The sequence below is a fragment of the Mustela lutreola genome, chromosome 2 (assembly GCF_030435805.1).
Source record: "Mustela lutreola isolate mMusLut2 chromosome 2, mMusLut2.pri, whole genome shotgun sequence".
Lineage (NCBI taxonomy): Eukaryota > Metazoa > Chordata > Mammalia > Carnivora > Mustelidae > Mustela > Mustela lutreola.
The window spans coordinates 199,168,959-199,186,817 of record NC_081291.1 but is presented as its reverse complement, the minus strand read 5'-3'; the positions used below and the strand labels follow the sequence as shown (position 1 = coordinate 199,186,817).

The 17,859-nt window shown below is 39.3% G+C and overlaps 1 protein-coding gene across 5 annotated transcripts in view; it reads right to left on the bottom strand.

Moving 5' to 3' along the window:
• The window catches only part of CXADR (CXADR Ig-like cell adhesion molecule), a 56,008-nt gene that overhangs the window by 7,494 nt on the left and 30,655 nt on the right, over positions 1–17,859 (bottom strand). Inside the window, exons 4-8 of one of the 5 annotated variants that reach the window (XM_059164498.1) lie at positions 15,098–15,253; positions 13,508–13,630; positions 12,835–12,973; positions 11,619–11,802; positions 2,507–2,695 (exon numbers count right to left, since the gene is read on the bottom strand). In XM_059164498.1, coding sequence (XP_059020481.1) covers positions 2,552–2,695; positions 11,619–11,802; positions 12,835–12,973; positions 13,508–13,630; positions 15,098–15,253 — 746 coding nt within the window. In that variant the 3' untranslated portion in view covers positions 2,507–2,551. Of the gene's footprint in view, positions 1–2,506; positions 2,696–7,558; positions 11,803–12,834; positions 12,974–13,507; positions 13,631–15,097; positions 15,254–17,859 lie in introns of those variants that run through there. The other 4 variants (XM_059164499.1, XM_059164501.1, XM_059164502.1 and 1 more) reach the window with 4 other exon arrangements.

Sequence of the window (17,859 nt, the reverse complement as noted above, 5' to 3'; positions counted from 1 at the left end):
TAGCAGAGTATTCCTTTCAAGTTTAGGAATAAATGGACAAGTTGAAGGGCACCTGGCTGGCGCAGTTGTTGGATCCTCTGACTCTTATCTCCAGGTGCTGAGTTCAACCCCCACCTTTGGCCTAGAGCTTAATTTGATCATGTACCAGAACTGCTAATTTTTGAATTCATATAGGAAGTGGATAGATGATAATATTTTAGAGTTAGTAAGTAATAAGCCTGTGATTGTTTCCCTAAGTTCAGTAGAAAAAAATGTTTCTGCATCTTATAAATCATCCATCAAGCATTTCTACTAAAGAAGTGAAATTAAATTTACTGATTAAAAATGAAAGTATTTAAAATTTTTGAAATTTGTCTAAAATGACTGGAACATGAAAAATGTGAAATTTAGTTTTGTCACCTAAGTGAAATCTATTTCATGTTTCCCAGTGATAAGACAGACTGTGTTTAAAATCTGACATTGAGAGTAAGAGTTAAAAATTTTGAAGATACCATTTGTGATGCTTGATACTGTGAAATCTGAGGGAATACACAAAAAGTTAAAATACAGGATCTGACAGGGATTTGGCATTCAGGTTTACAATAAAATCTCGCTCCCTTGACACAATAGGGAGTGCCAATCAAAAAGTTTTAAGTGGAAAACCATTAAAAATAGTGTATCCTTTATATATTTTAAAATGCTTAAAATATATAAATATACTTTGTCACCAAATTTATAATTTTTCTTAGAATATGGGTTTGTTGGGCACCTGGATGGCTCAGTGGGTTAAGCATCTGACCTCCACTCAGGTCACGATCCCAGAGTCCTGCAATGGAGCCCCCCATCCCTCCACCCTTCCACGCCCCCACTGCACCCCTGGTTGGGCTCCCTGCTCAGTGGGGAGCCTGCTTCTCCCTCTCCCTCTGCACCTCTCCTTCCAGCCCCACCCCCAACTCAAGCTATCTCTCAAATACAATCTTAAAAAAATATACACATGGGTCTATTGCTAGGAGTTATGGTTTCTTTCTCCTATAACCTACATCTATAATATACTGACCCTAATTGAAAGTCTAGTTTCTCTGTAGTTGAAAGAAAACATAGTTTGAAGCTATGTGCCAACAGAATCATTTCCTTAAATAAGTTGTCTCCACCATATCTAGTACAGCTGATATGTACAATTTACTTCAGTTATGTAATCAGCAATGTAACATTAGCATAAACGGGCTTCGTAGAACAATGAGCCCTCCAGTTGTAACCCCCAGCAGGAGCTTCACTCCATCTGGAAGAAGAGTGCATCTGTCAACGCTCAGTGTGCCCTGGGCACTGGTGACCATGTTTAGCAAGGGCCAGAAAGCCCTCGTTAGGCCAGAGTCTGCTCTTTTCCACTGGCCTTCTGCCTGCTTGATATTGCTGGGAGCAATGAGCGATGAGAGAGAGCCACACACTCTTCCATTTTCTTTCCTTTCATATGGTTCTCACAGGGCCCAGACTGCCAAGCACCGGAGGTTCTTAGAAAAATACTAGACCAGGAGTCAGGAGACCTGGATTTTGTTCCTAACTATGTGACTTGGGGAATTGAAACCTTTCTGAATCTCGGTTTTTTCATAAAATAATGCTGGACTAGATAATATAGCCTATGGATATTTTGGGTTGCTCTGTTTTTACAAAACAAACTGCCATGTCAATTTTCTTAACTAAATCACAAATCTTTTGCCCATATTGCAAAAAGTTTAAATCAAATCTATATAAACATGCCACCAGCCCTGTTGGCTACTATCCAGTGTATATCTCTACCATGTCCTGGGCATGGCACGTAGTATCTTTAAATTGGTAGATTATTTTCCATGTACTTATTTTACTTTGTGTTCTGTGTTTCTGTGAACACACAAAAGGTCCCCTTCTTGTTAGATCAAAGGACTAGTGGAGGCTGAATGTCAGAGGACTGTAATTTTTCCAACAGGTTCTGGGTCAGTCATTGGGATCTTCTATAACCACACTCTCCTCTTAGACTTGCCAGGTCGGGGCGCCTGGGTGGCTCAGTCAGTAAAGGGTCTGACTCTTGATTTCTGTTCAGGTCATGACCTCAGGGTTGTGAGGCTGAGCCTCGCATCAGGCTTCCTGCTTCCTCTACTCTCCTCCACCTCGTGCTCTCTCTAAAATGAATACATAAATCTTTAAAAAGAAAATTGCAAGGTCATTCTACTGTTCCCTAGAAATGTTCCTCACTGTTGACAGTTCTGGGACTACGTGACAGGGAAAATGTCCTACTTAGCAACATTAAAAGAGCACAGTGCCAGTAAGCCAACATTCAGCTTGGAATAGTGTGTGAGAGCTGACCTAACCCAGGGCCTAGACAACTCTTCTTTCCAAGTGCCAGATAACTCATTTTCTTCATGAATGTAGTTTTGTGCGGACACCATGAAACTGCTGTGAGCCCAAACACCAGCAACTTGAAGAAACACAGATAAACTGAGAAAAAACCACACTGTGATGGAGTCTGTGTGGCAATGACTTGATGCAAACATACCCAGAGCTGCTGTAATTATCCTCATCAACAGAGATCACCGAGAATCTATGTGTTGATCATTTGGATGTAAAGATGTTCCACCTCTGAAAGGCCTGACATCTGCTTAAGGAGAGGAGATAAACGTGGAAAGCCAAGTGACCCTTGGCTTCGGGAGAAGTCAGGTTGAACCAGGAGAATGGTTGAGGATGGCTGAGGAAGGGTTAGGATTACATGATCAGAAAAGGGTAAGACCATACACAGAGTGAAAGACAGAGGGTAACCTGGCCCCCGCCTCCCAAAAATCGTATCACCAAGGGCTCATTTTATTAATATTTAAGAACTCTGCCAAATTAGCAAAATAATACAAAAGAAAAATGAGTAAAGCATATGAACACAGTTCTCCAAAGTACAGAGGGCTTTTAAACATAGGAAAAGATAATCAAGTGGATACATAGAAATTTTAAACCATGAGATAATTTTCTTCTCAGAAATCAAGACGATCACAAAATTAGATTAAGAGTATGAGTGAGGATTTGGGCCAAGATAAGCACTCTCATTTGTGGCAAGCATAAGCTGCTGTAACAAGAAGGTATTTTAGTAATAGCTAACAGAATATTTTTTACTCAGCATCTCCTCCTCTAGACATTTACCTTAAGGACAGAATCATATCCTGCAAAACAATGTATATACAAATATACTGCTTATAATTTTACTCCTTATATCAAAAGGATGGTATCGATTTAAATGGTCCTCAGCTGGAGACTGGTTAAGTTACAGTGTATCACTATCATGCAACATATAGTTTTGAAGACTAGGGTTTTAGGTAGGTAGATACACAAAAGATAAAAAGAGGCAGAATAATCTGAGAGGATCTGTTAAATTAAAAATTTCATATAGGGGCACCTGGGCAGCTGGCTGGGTGGCTGCCTTCGGCTCACATCAAGATTTCAGGGTCCTGGGATCAAGTGCCCCCCGTGGGGCTCCCTGCTCAGTGGGGAGTCTGCTTCTTCCTCTGCTCCCTGTTCCTGCAAGATCTCTCTCTCTCACTATCTCTGACTCTGTCAAATAAATAAAATCTTAAAAAATTAAAAAATTAAAAAAATTAAAATTTCATATAAAACTTTATTTAAAAATCAAAATATGTGTATGCAAGTGTAAGTAAGCACAGAAGTATGGCAGTGTAAGGCCAGTTGTGAAACTCTAAAATCAGGCTGGAGTTTGAACTTTTAAGTTAGAGGTTGTCCAAGAAAGCTTTTGAGCAAGAGAGTGAGCCAAATGCTTTAAGAAAATTCCCCTAGAAATGAAGAGTTTTAATCAACTCTTGTCTAGATCATGGGTGAGTGTAGAGCCACGACCACGAATCTGCCTCCACAATAACGTAGATTCTCCATGCCCCACCCCCACACCCGGTCCCCTGCCAAAGTGGTCCAGATCACCTCCTCGCGTCTTCCTGAGGTTAAAAACTATTTCCCCAGAAAAACAGTTTCATCTTGTCAGCAAGATTCATAAGAAAAGCCAAATCCATAACCATGTCATCACCTACTTTTTCCCTTGACCAAAAAAAAAAAAAAAGATATGAGGTTAACAGCACATATGGTCACTCCATATTTGATACAGATACGTATCTGTATACAGATTTGAAATAGTACACTTCTGGGGGAGGTGAGAGGGGAGACGGACAAGCATTCAAGAACTGCTGGCACGGTTATTTAGGTGCTGATATTTTTATTATACCACTAAAAATTAAGCAAAGAAACTCTCTGGGCATGTGTTCCATGCCCACTTTGACTATTTCATTTGTTCTTCTTTGTAATTTCCAATCATTATTACTGATGTGGGTTGAACTGTGTGCCCCCAAAACTAGGTTGCAGTCCTAGTCCCCAGCACCCTAGAATATAACTTTATTTGGAAATAGATCCTTGTAGTTACAGTGAGTTAGAATCAGGTCAAGTCAACAGGGTGGGCAGAGAGGAAAGGATGGAAAGAGACACAAAGAGAAGACAGCCAACGTGTCCTTACAAGCTAAGGACAGTGACCTGGACAGATCTTCCCCTGAAAGCAAAAGTGGTCAATCTTGCCAACACCCAAATCCTGGACATCTAGCCTCCGGGACACAAGGCAATAAATTTGTTTAATCCAGTCTGTGCCACTGTGTTATGGGCAGCCCTAGCAAACTGATACAATCATACACAGAAATTAATGATAAATGACTAGTCATTTCAGAGGACTATTTTAAAAGACCTGAAGAGTTGAAATTCTTTTTTTGAAGTGGGGGTGAGGGTCTTAAAATCTTCTAAGAAATGGTAACTTAGTTATCTAAGCCCATCTCCCTGAATTCTGATACTAAGAAATATTAATATACCACAAGTAGGCAATGATAACAAGCATGTAATTTTTTTGGCCTCTCTAAAGGCATACTCCAATATTTCTGGAAGTTTGTGAAACCCAAGAGAAAAACCATACCACCATTAATGATTTAGCATGGAAACCAGTCATCTGCAAAGGGTTTCCTGACAATTCAGAGGTTCCCATTAGTAATTATCAAAATAACCTTGGTGAGAAAACGGTCACTAACTTGATTCCAGACTACTGAGCATCTCTCAGCAGGGTTTTACAAGTTTCCTTCTAAAATGCTTCTCTACTTGGGACGCCTGGGTGGCTCAGTTGGTTAAGCAGCTGCCTTCCGCTCAGGTCATGATCCCAGCGTCCTGGGATCAAGTCCCACATCGGGCTCCTTGCTCCGCAGGGAGCCTGCTTCTCCCTCTGACTCTGCCTTCCACTCTGTCTGCCTGTGCTCACTCTCGCTCGCTCTCTCTCTGACAAATAAATAAATTAAAAAATATATATATATATATATAAAAAAATAAAAATAAAATAAAATGCTTCTCTACTTCTCCAGGTTTGCTCCTATTCGATCAGGGCACCCCCTTCTGTGTTTGTGCAAGTTAACTGTATTTTAAAGATTTTATTTATTTCCTAGAGTGGGAAGAGCAGGGGAGGGGGAGAGAGAGAATCTGAAGCAGACTCTGCACTGAGCATAGAGCCTGACACAGGGCTCGATCCCACGACAGCTGTGAGATCATGACCTGAGCCGAAACCAAGAGTCTGACGGGTATCCCAACAGAGCCACTCAGGCACCCCCGTGCAAGTTAACTTTTTGAGCCGCGTGTACATTCCTCTCCCCACACATACTCACTCCACCTTTCTCTCCAGACATGGTCTTTTTGGAAGCGAGCAGGGAAGTTCTTATGGAACGTAGGAGACATACGAAATCAATGCAGACTTGCCCCAAGGGCTCAGTTTTGTTTTAAAAAATTCACTCAACATTTATTGAGCAATATGCAAGTGAGAGTTAGGCACTGAAGATAGAGGGGAGTAAATCCACTTCAAACTTGTAAAAGGGCGTATTAAGCAGGTTAAACAACTGGAATGCAAAGGGTTTGGGCCCTAAAAGACTTTACTGGGGAAGCTGAGGGCCCAGATGCACCCCTAATTTATAAGTGAGGGGCAGGGGTGGAAATCAGGAAAAATGACTGAACTTGCACTTGCAGGGCAGGTAAGCAAGGTGGGGCTGTTCTCTGGCTTAACAAATTACACACTCACAAAGGTATGGAACTGTGGCCCCTTAGCTATGGAGCATGGCTACGGCACAAAGGCACACCTGGGGCATGCAGAAAATAAAACACAGAGACATGGAATGCACCTGGAAAGATCTTTCATGTCAGGTCAAGAGGATTGGTTTTTACTTGTAATTTCCTGCATCTTCTCCCCACTTTTTCATTCTCCATTAGTTAGAATTTTCACAGCTCACTAGTAAAACGAGAAGCAAACTGATGCATCAAGGAACTTTTCCTGAAATTTACTTCGTGGTTCTTCGATCACTCTAGAGTTTTGTTTTTTGTTTTTTCCTGCAACAACTCTTTCTATAAATAGTTATCAAATTTAGAAAAATCACTTAAGTAACAAAACAACACATCACACTTGATTTCGATTTCAGAAACACCAGCATGAAAAACTGATCTGAGTTCCCAGGACTGGCTTCATGATCTTTTCACTGCTGCCTTTATTACATTTAGAAATTACATTTGATTACGCCTTAGGCTTAAAGCTAGACCATTTTTAACTAAAAACAAATTATTTTATATTCAATCTTATCTCTATTTCATCAGTTTTGCCATCTGGTACTTATTTAACCAGAAATATGATCTGGCCTTTAGAGCTACAGGGTTAAAATATGGTCTAAATGAGAGGCATTGAATTTTACTCGGTAGTTCACTCTTAGAACCAGCACCCCCCAGGATGTAGTATTTTTATCCCCATTTCAAACACCAGGAAAGCGAAGCTAAGGAAAGCACTTAGTCATAAGCAGAATTTAGACAAGTCTGATGGCAAGGCCAATCCTCTTCATCTCTGGGGAGAAAATTTCACCTCAGTATAAACCAGGGGTTCTCAACTGGAGTAATTTTGCCCTCCACCCCGATGGGCACGTGGCAATGTTTGGAGACATTTTTGATTGTCGCATCTCGGGGAGGAAGAAAGAGGCCAGGCCTGCTGCTCAACATGCTACAAGGGCAAAGGACAGCCCCTCACAATAAAGGACTAATATCTAGCTCAAAGGCTCTGCAGGTGCTAACCCTGAAAAACTCTATCGTAATAAAACATCCCTAAAAATGTCTTCTTACAAAGGTATTACGACCTCATCGTTTTCTTTTCTGAAATCTTTGTTTAGAATCAGCAAGAAAACTTGAAACCACAACTAGATATTTACGTACTCAAGGCTACTCTTCAAGAACTCAAATTTGAGTCAACGCTATAAATTGTGAACAGATCACACAACTTTGTGGAGGCTTCAACCCCAAATACTATGTTATCTGGTGTCACATAAATGCACAGGAGTGGGGAAATATAAGAATGTCTGACATGTTTTCATTGATGTGTGACAGTTTGATCTTTATTCTGTTTAAAAGGATGCAAGAAGGGGAGATAAAAGGAAACGCTGAGGAATCGCACACTAAAGTTTTATAAAGTAGACATTTTTAAAAAGGCACAATAAAGCCACACCATGAGGCAGAAAACTGCTTTCTTGATTTTATTTCAAAAGTACACAAGGTCACAAAACTAGAGCAAGTTTTTTTGTTTTTTTTTTTAAACAAATTTTGTTTTTTACAAATTTCAAAATCTGCACCATTGGATACGTAAGCCAGAAACTGTAAATACAAAATCATTTTTGAAACTGACACTTATCAATTCTCTACTTGCATATGTCAGGTGTCAAAATATTTTTTCCTAGTAGTACAAGTGTATTTATCCAAAAGTTCACAGTTAGGAATGAGAATAAGTGAATAAATTGTGGTTCTCTTAACACTTATGGCATTAAGTTAGCAGAAAATCCAGAGTTCTTCCTTGATTGGAGCTTTTAGTGTTCACAACCAAAAATCCAACTGATATTCACCATACTTTTAAAATTAAAAAAATAGAGTATTTTTTAAAAGCTTGATTTTAAATAATAGAGATTAGATGAAGAAATTGTTTAGTGATATCACCCTATATAAGATAAACAGAACCACAATTTACAAGTTTATTCATTATTTTTCCTTACTTCTGTAACATTGTAGAATTTGTGCTCCGTTATGGACCTTTTTTAGTGTCAAAATAGGCAAACGAGTAAAAACTCTACCTGCAGAATGTGTTGCCTCTATCGCAAGACTATCTAAAGGCATTTGATATATTAAAACTTGCCCAGAACATTTATACTACCAAACACAAGAATTTTAAGAAGATATATATACATATATATAATGTCACAAGCCACTAAAAAGTTAAAGTTGTGCCAACATTTTCTACAAACTACTCCTTACGTGACACATCAAAGCATTAACTACATAAAATGTTTGTTTTTTCTGTTCACACTGGAATAAGGCATCTGACAGCCCTAAACACTGTGGAGATGAACAGATTAGGAAAGAACCTTAAACATTCATAGAACTTCAAATTTACATGCCCCACGCACACAGAAAGAGTAGTTATTTTAAGAAGCCATACGTTACAGAATTGAATATCCAACTTCATGCAATGAGTTCTTTCTATATTTAATCAAAATGTTTACTTGCCCCTTCACTTGCTCCAAATTTCCAGAATTCAATCTTAAAAATTAGCATTTTAACAAAATCAGGTATTTCTTAACATCCATAATCTAACTGCATTTCTTCAACTAAACCCTCCCAAGACACACTCAGACTGTGTTTCCAAAGTAACCACTCCATGGCAGATAGCCCAAATTTAAAGAAAGTTATTTGCCTGAATAAACTCGTCATCAGTATAATTGATAAGAAATTTGGGGGGTTCTCAAAGAGGGGAATACTGGTCAAACTGCCGATAAGAAAAAGAACACCAGTGAACTACATATTCTAAGCACAGAACTCATCCTCGCCAGTACCATTTCTCTCCAAATGATCCTGTGTAACTCAAAAAGACGGTGTCAAGTCTCAGGTGTCAAACAGAATCAAATGGATTCTCCTCAAAGATGCAGGGCTGTTCTGGAGCGGCCAGGATTGGCTTTCTCATGGTAATGCTTTGAACAGCCAGTTTTGGTTGAATTGCTTGATGATTGCTAAGTTATTCTAAAAGAAATACTTCCAGCTCAACTGAATGATTGCTGAGAATTATTTGGGAAGTTATCAGTACCTGACCAATCTGACTTTTGGATCAATTGAAATTTACAATGAGAACAGCTGGAGAAGTAAGTATAAAACTGAACTCTGTCCTTGAAACTTAATCCTACCCAGCCAGTCTTCTCAGGTCACACAGGTGACGTTTTACGAGCTCTGTTCTCAGGCTGTAAGCGGTGTGGACCTGAAAGCGCTTCTGGGAGAGTCTGATTACTCAGAGCCACATCTCAGAGAGGCGGACACATTCACCTTTTACCGTAGTTCCTATTTAGATCGACAGAGTAATCTTCACTGTATGAAAACTGGGGACAGGAAGGATCAAATGCTTTTATTATCCAAGTCTGTGATCTGTTATTTATTCTTACACTATCTTATAAATTTTATTATACAAAACAGGCCAAACATCTGGCGTTCAAAAATAGCTACTTTTACAAAATCATACACAGTCAGAGTGCTGGGGATGTTGAAATTTTAGAAACTTTATGAATAACACAATCGGTTAAGTTGCACCCAAAAAGAAGAAGGAAGAGGAGGCAAGAATCAAAGTATGAAAAGAGAAAGGTGTCACAGTGATGTGTTTTTAACAGTACCTTCACCTCTAAGCACCTTTCAGGTGATAGCTAGCTCATAGGCACCAGAAATTCATAATAAAAATTAAAACTACCCAAAGGCACAGATGAAAATGTTAACGCAAGTATAAAAGCAATATTATATAGGGTTAAAAACCTACTAAAAAATGCTTCCAAATATATAAAACTATACACTAATCCATTACACAGACATTCAGTTTAAGTTCAGCATTAAAAAGTATACACAATACTCTGCCTAACCTCAAATTCATACGAACATTAATTTATAATGTAGCATTTACCACCACAGCACCCGAAGAGATCAACAGAAACCGACTCCCTATCAAAATCTAGGGAAAAGGTTTTAGAGCTAGTGAAATAATTTATTGCAAACCTTATTTACTATAAAGAAACTGTTGGCTCATTTTACTATATCCACACTCCCTCACAATCTTAAGGGAAATACAATAAACTCACTTTCTTCTGCTACAATAGTATTTAACACATTTGGCAGTTAGGAGAGGAGCAAACCTTCTACTCCTTTTCCTTTCATTTCTCTCTCTCCTTTTTTTTTTTTTTTTTTTTTAAAGAATAAATCACTTTCACAAAACTAAGACTCACTCTTTTCCAAGCTCACCGTGATTTTCTGCAACTACACAAGGACATGTTGGCCATAAAAGAGCTATACATCCTCCCAAGTCTGAAATACAGAATCGATGGAGGACGCCTCCTAGCTGAAAATGTATTTCATCATTCTGAGTCTATGAAGACAATAACCTCCAGGAACCACATTCAAGTGGTAAATGTAGGATTACATGTTTCTAAAACATATATTGTGCAACACCAACATAATCCACCCCCCCTAAACACTGAACAAATGTTTTTCAATTTAGAACCAATGATTGGGGAATTTCAAACTGTAATTGTCAAATAATGAGTCATAATTTTCTTATTAGAAAAATATCACCTCAAGGGCTAGTGTTTAGTTGGGAACTGCAAAATATTCCATCCTTGTTCTGACTGTCATTGTTCTACAGACGGCCACAGGCCTCAAGGCATCAGATCACTCATCAACAAAACCCATATTCACTACCGCACCGCTAACTAGTATCTCTAAATGAATCAGAGAGATGCTCCTTTATTTTAGCATGTAAAGGAGCTTACTATGTCCTTGTTGCCTACAGCAGTCTATCAATTAAATAGTTAAGAAATCATTTCATAGACAAGGTCTATAAATGATTCGGAAGTAAAACTAGTAATTTCTAGAACACTGTAGTGTTTATGTTATTAGAGAGCTGTTTCAAACTCATATTTAAATGAGCTTCCAAAGAAGTTTCAAAAAGAACAAACACAGGTGTGTCGTAAGTATTTTTGGATGGATGTTTCTTTACCTATTTGGAGGGGATACCAGATCACAAATTAATTGAGAAAGGTAACCTAAAAATAAATGGTAGAAAACAGGAAGTACCAGGTGCACATGATTCAAGTATCAACTTAGGGTGCATGTAAGTTCACCAATTTCTTCACCTAGGATTTCATATTCAAAGTGCTATATCTTTTAAGTGTTGATATTTAGAAATCTATCAAATCAATCTCTTAAAGGAAATATTTTTTAGTTGGTGAATCTGTCTTTAGTGACTTCAATTCAACTTTACTATTTCAGTAACCACACAAAACTTTTTAAAACATAATTTTCAGGTTCTGGTTAAGTTCTTGATACATGTTGAGGCTGGTAGCAGAATTTAGAACGGAACAGTCTTCCTACCCGAAGAGGAGAAAAGAAACCTGGACAGCACACATGGAAGTGCAGAGGCTCTACACTATGGACCCGTCCTTGCTCTGCGCTGGAATCATCACAGGCACCGCCCCCATCCTACTTAGATTAGGGGCAGCTACCTTAGCAGGTGCGAGAGTTGGGCTCTGGGGAGGACGTTCGAAGTCTTCACTTGGTACCTGGTTATACTGAGTCTTGGCATACCCTTCCATGTTGGAAGGAGACATGGAGCCCAGGGACGAGTGATTGCTGCCGATGTAGCTCCGGGCGGTGGACGCACGGCTCTTTGGAGGAGGCACGTCTTCCCTAGAAAGCAAAGATCCCAACACAAGTTCAAAGAACAAGTTTCTAAAAACCTATAATTACATAAGCTATGAAAAATGGGTATGGGTGAAGAAAGATCCTCTAAGTATCGTGTATATAAAAGTGTGCATGACACACAAAAAAGCAATTGCAGTAAGGTACAATGTTATGGACTGTGTATTCATCCCAAATCTATCATTTACAGAGTATATTCCTTCATACATAATAAAATGAAAATTTTACAAACATTTGATTCTATAATGCTGTCTTATAAGGAACAAACTTAAATTTCTTCATACTCTACTATCACTGATAAGACAATCTACAGTTATGGTCGGCCAACACGCCAACACATTATAGCTAATAAGGCATTAACATCTATGAAAATATTTCTACCAAAATAAGGAAATTACTTCTCTAAGACCTTAGCTGAAAACTTAGCAGATTCAAATTTACAAAAACTCAGAGTTTACGCATAAGAATTTTCATACCAAGCAATGACAAAGAATATACACCAGAGTTACCTCTGGTGCAGTTTAAAAAGACAAGTGTCCAGACCCCAAGCCAGACCTACCAAATGTCAATTTACCTGCTGGATGTTATTTAAGTCGTATGTTATTATTTTAAAGTTCTATAATGCAATGCACACTTCTAGTTAAGATCTACTAGTTTAGAATATTAAAAAATAAAATCATAGTTACTAACATTTCTATAAATTACCAATGTCACTTGATACTATCAGGTCTTTCTTTCTAAACCTCAACATCTGCTCATTTTTGGAGAAACTTCATGCCTGCACTTTATCGGGAGGAGGCAGACAGTCTTAAGCATTTGCAGTAGCTCTTAAAATAGGATTCAAAATAAGGGCCGGAGGCAGGGCACAACAGAGGTTGGTCAGTTCCGCGCACTTGAAACTGAAAGTAAATGCTTTATCCAGTTCTAGAGGGGTAAATGCTTCAGGTGGTTAAGAGAATTAATGCTTTAGAGACATAAAAATTTAATTTCTATCAGTCAACTCTTGTGTCACTTAATTACCTGATATCATGATGAACTTCCTTTTCGTATTTTTCTTCTCTGCGCTTTTTACGACAGCAAAAGACGATAAGACCAATGAGCACTAGAGCAAGCAAAATTCCTACAACTGCTCCTGCAATTGTTCCAGCTCTATTTGAAGCTAGAATAAGATATAAATAAGACAATAATTAATAGTAAAAAAAAATCTGTATCCGTATCTAGTCATATTGAAGGTTAAGGGTACATAGTGATGGATGGATTTCATTGCATATATTAACTTTAAGGAACACATTTATTAGTTTTTTGGTCCAGTGGAAAAGACCCACTGGAAGAACTTTCTTCTGGACTACATAATCTATTTCAAGCATAAAAATCATGAAACTAGACTAAAAGATTTTAATATCATAGCTACCTTGGTTGGCATAGAAGAATGTTCTAAATAGCTTATACCTCTAATGTCTAAATACAAGAGTCAATTTGACAACTCTTACCTTCTTAATGTCATTACAATAATAAAGGATATATATTTTTTCCCCTTCCCAGGACTTCGAATAGCAAATAACCAAATCACAGAGTGCTTTGCCAAGTTAACATCCCCTTGCCCTCAATACACACTTGCTGACTGAACCAAAGGAAGCTATATGAAGACGACGCAAACAGACGTCCTCACAACAGACAGAAAGAAGGTACTTACGTGGAACAACATTCAGGCGTAGCTGGCACTGATCGGAGCCTACTCTGTTTGTGACTGTACAACTATATGTCCCAGAGTACTCAGTAGAGGCATTTTTTACAGATATAACAGGTGACTTCATGTCTATGGGGGAAAAAGGAAGTATATGGCATAACCCATCTTCACAATATTGCATTGCTAAGTTTTTAGTAAAGGCAAACCATATTAAGTTTGACAATCCAGGTAAAAGTGAGACAAATGGAAGCTGGGTACGAACAAATGTCTATGGAGACATGTGAGCACCTCCAGAACGCAGACGTGGCTGACTCTCAAACAACGGCGGGGGCGGGGGGGGGGGGTGCGGCGGGGGCAGGCGTGTAAGGATTTCCTGCACAGTTAACGATCAGGGTATAATTTTTGACTCCCCCAAAATGTAACTGTAATTTTTAAAAGGATTTTATTATTTATTTAGAGCAAGGCAGTGCACATACGAGCAGGGGGGCGCACAGGGAGAGGGGGAGAGAGAATCTCAAACTGACTCTGCACTGAGCCCGGAGCCTAACACAGGCTCCATCTCGTGACCCCAAGATAAGCACCTGAGTGGAAATCAGGAGTCCCACGCTCCATCAATGGAGCCACCCATGTGTCCCTTGAATGTAACTATAATTAGCCTACTCTTGACTGGAAACCTTACAGTAGCATAAACAGCCGACGGGCATGTTTTGCATTTTATCTGTGTTATATACTGCATTCTTGCAATGAGTAAACTAGGAAGAAAATGCTACTAAGAAAATCATAAGGAAAATACATTTTCAGTACGCTCTGTAAAAAAATCCATGTATAAATGGACCTTCATGGTTCAAACCTGTGTTGTTCAAGGACCAGCTGTTACTGCCCTCTAGTTCATTTGTATCACAAGCCAGAGTATCCACCACTGCCTTAGCCACATACAGCCTCCCCTGAAGCAGAGGCACACTGATTCTAAAAAACAGTGGGGCGCCTGGCTGACTCAACTGGTAGAACATGCAACTCCTGATCTCAGGGTGCTGAGGAGTTTGAGTCCCACACTGGGCCTAGAGATTACTTTAAAAAACAAAACCAAAAATTCCATCCCACAAGGCTCTTTGGTGCAGAAGATTTCAAAACCTATTTTATCCCTGCAGGTGGAAGAAAGATGTTTCAGAGTCAGAAGGGGTCAGATAGTTTTGGCCTCTTAGTTTGAGAAAAGGAAGAGGTGGAGAGAAATCCTACTTCATCATTAATCTAGGCAAAGCATTCAAGATCCTACTCTTATTATAACTAAGCCATTGTCTACATTACGATCACTATTAATCGTTACTATTACGATTATAGTATTACTTACTATTAAAAAATCTATAACAAAGAAACTATAATATCCTAAGCAGTGAGATTATAAAAATATTATCATTAACACAATATGACACTAAGTTGTCATTGTAAAACAATGAATAATTCTCATGGAATCCTGATTGTTTTATACAGAAAAGGGGAGGTATCTGGGAATTTCAAAATACACACACACACATACCCCACTACTAGATCTAAGTCCAAACTGATGGCATATAGTATAATCTGTAATATCAGCAATACCTGGTAACCACAAAGTGGGCAGTTTCTGTGAGTTGGACAACTTCTGCCATTCATACTGTAATGGAAGTGAACCTTCCTTAGGTTCACATTTTAGTTTGAAGTCATTTCCAATTTCTTCTGATCCATCAACGTAACATCTTATACCTGATGGCTTAACTGAGAAAAGAGTAAATGGTAACTTTACACAAGACAACAGAACTTATGTTTGCAAGGATTAAACACATAGTACATTGCACAACCACTGACTCATTATCATGTGGTCCTTCATTCTTTTTTAATGCTCAGCTGTATTCTATCAAGGGACTAGAACACAGATTTGCTTCCCCATTCATCCACCAGCAAACATGGTTTCCAGTTTTAGGGCTCATGTTGAAGCTCAATCAGCTAAACTCCAAGGGAAAAGATGTGTAGAGGAGGATCTCACCATTAGAGGAGGGATCCTGAAAGATTCTGAGTATGGGCTAAGAGCGGTGTGGACCCATTCTAAATCAGAGGCTACTTCCAAGGCAAGATTAGGAGAAGCAGGGATTACACTGGACATGAGGGCCATTTAGCAACAGAGGAACCCAGGAAAAGATGAGTAAAGTGGGGGCAAGAATGGGGAAGCAACAGCAGTTTCTAGTTTACCCCCACTCCACAACCTTGGGAGGAACAGTGTTCCCTATGAATAGCGGGTTTTATTGCATGTCTTCCCAGTCTGGTAAATAGCAGGCCTGCTTGTTTCTTTTTCAGTCGGAGCTAATTTTTATTCTTTCAGTCCTAGAGATGGGCTTTTATTGTTTCACTGCTATGAAAATGTAAATGGGTTCTACAGTTTTGTGCTATTAGAAATGGTGCTTCAACACTACGTAAATGTTCACACATTTTCCTTTTTCTTGGTAATTCCTGGATCATATCTAGTAAGTGCATGTTTAACTAAATAAGAAACATTCAAACTGTTTTCCAAAGTTGACCAAAAGAATTACTGCAGAGCATTTTTAACAAAGGTTGCCATTCATGATCTCACATCTTTACATTCTTTGATAATACTTAAATTTGATTTCATTTTGCCACTCTTCTTACTGCCTGTACCTTTTAACAAGGGTGGACACAGCATTTAATTGTACTGGTTACTTTCCTAAGCAAATATGTTCCTTTTTCAGATTGATCAGTTGCCCTGGGGAACTACATCAATGAAAAACTTTTATATCAGTTTTGCAAATTATTTCATCCTGTGAATCTTCAAAGAAATTAGCTCTTTTCTTCATTTTCTCAAACCACCAAATATATCCTTTACTACATAAATTAGCAGATATTATGAGATATTGAAGCATTGCTTCATACATCAAAAGTCTATTGGTGGGGCGCCTGGGTGGCTCAGTGGGTTAAAGCCTCTGCCTTCGGCTCGGGTCATGATCTCAGGGTCCTGGGATTGAGCCCCACATCGGGCTCTCTGCTCAGCAGGGAGCCTGCTTCCTCCTCTCTCTCTGCCTGCCTCTCTGTCTACTTGTGGTCTCTGTCTGTCAAATAAATAAATAATCTTAAAAAAAAAATCTACTGGTAATACAGTGTTCTAACTCTAACCTTCATCTTTTCTAACAAAATATCCCTTTCCCATAAACCAAATACATCCAATAATGGGCAGTTAACTTAAAGTGGCTGCTGAAAAAATTCAAGGCCCCACTGAGCTTGAGATACACACTCGGCCTGTAATAGAACAAGAGGTTACCAACCCTGGCTTCTGGGTTTCACTCTGGAGGGGCCTGCTTTCCACTGGGAGGAGAAAGTGCAAGTCTTTCACATGCCAACCCCAACCATTAAACCACAGGAAGGTAACTCGTAATTCATGGCACTTGGGTATACTGAAAGAAAGATAAAAACCACAAAGGAAGACTTACAGATACAAAAGTCTTATCTTCTAATGTTTCTTTGGCCTGGGGTTCCAGGATACCTGACCATTGTCCCCAGAATATTTGCTTCCACGATCATTAGCACAGCCAACAGTCCTTCTCAAGAAAAGGCGCGTGTCCACCAACTTGTACTCGGGCAGCGTTCCAGCAGTGTAGTAACGCTGTACTCCATACACGTACCCTATCATCACCCCCCCACACTAATGGCCTGCATCAGTCTGTGGGAGAAACACTCTAAATTCCAATAAGGGACATTACATCATCTACCCAGAAATGCTATTTTTGCTTGGTTGAAAACACCATGCTCTGGGCTCAGAACTAGTTTGCAGCAACACGGCTAAATGCATCAAGAAGGTCGGAATCGTTGCCAAATATGGGACCTGTTACGGTGCCTCCCTCAGGAAAATGGTGCAAAAGATTGACAGGAGCCAGCATGCCAAGTACACATGCTCCTTCTGTGGCAAAACCAAGATGAAGACAAGCTGTGGCGATCTGGCACAGAAAATAATAGCCAAGGGTGCCTGGATAAACAGCACTTCTGCCATCACAGTAAAGTGACTAAAGGAGCTGAAAGACCAGTAGAAGCTCCACCATTTAAAACACCACTAGCCTAGGGGCACCTGGGACCTGGGTGGCTCAGTGGGTTAAGCCTCTGCCTTCGGCTCAGGTCCTGATCTCAGGGTCCTGGGATCGAGTCCCGCATCGGGCTCTCTGCTCAGCAGGGAGCCTGCTTCCCTCTCTCTCTCTCTGCCTGCCTGCCTCTCTGTCTACTGTGATCTCTCTCTATCAAATAAATAAATAAAATCTTTAAAAAATAAATAAATAAATAAATAAATAAACACCACTAGCCTATAATAAATGGGTTAAGTGATG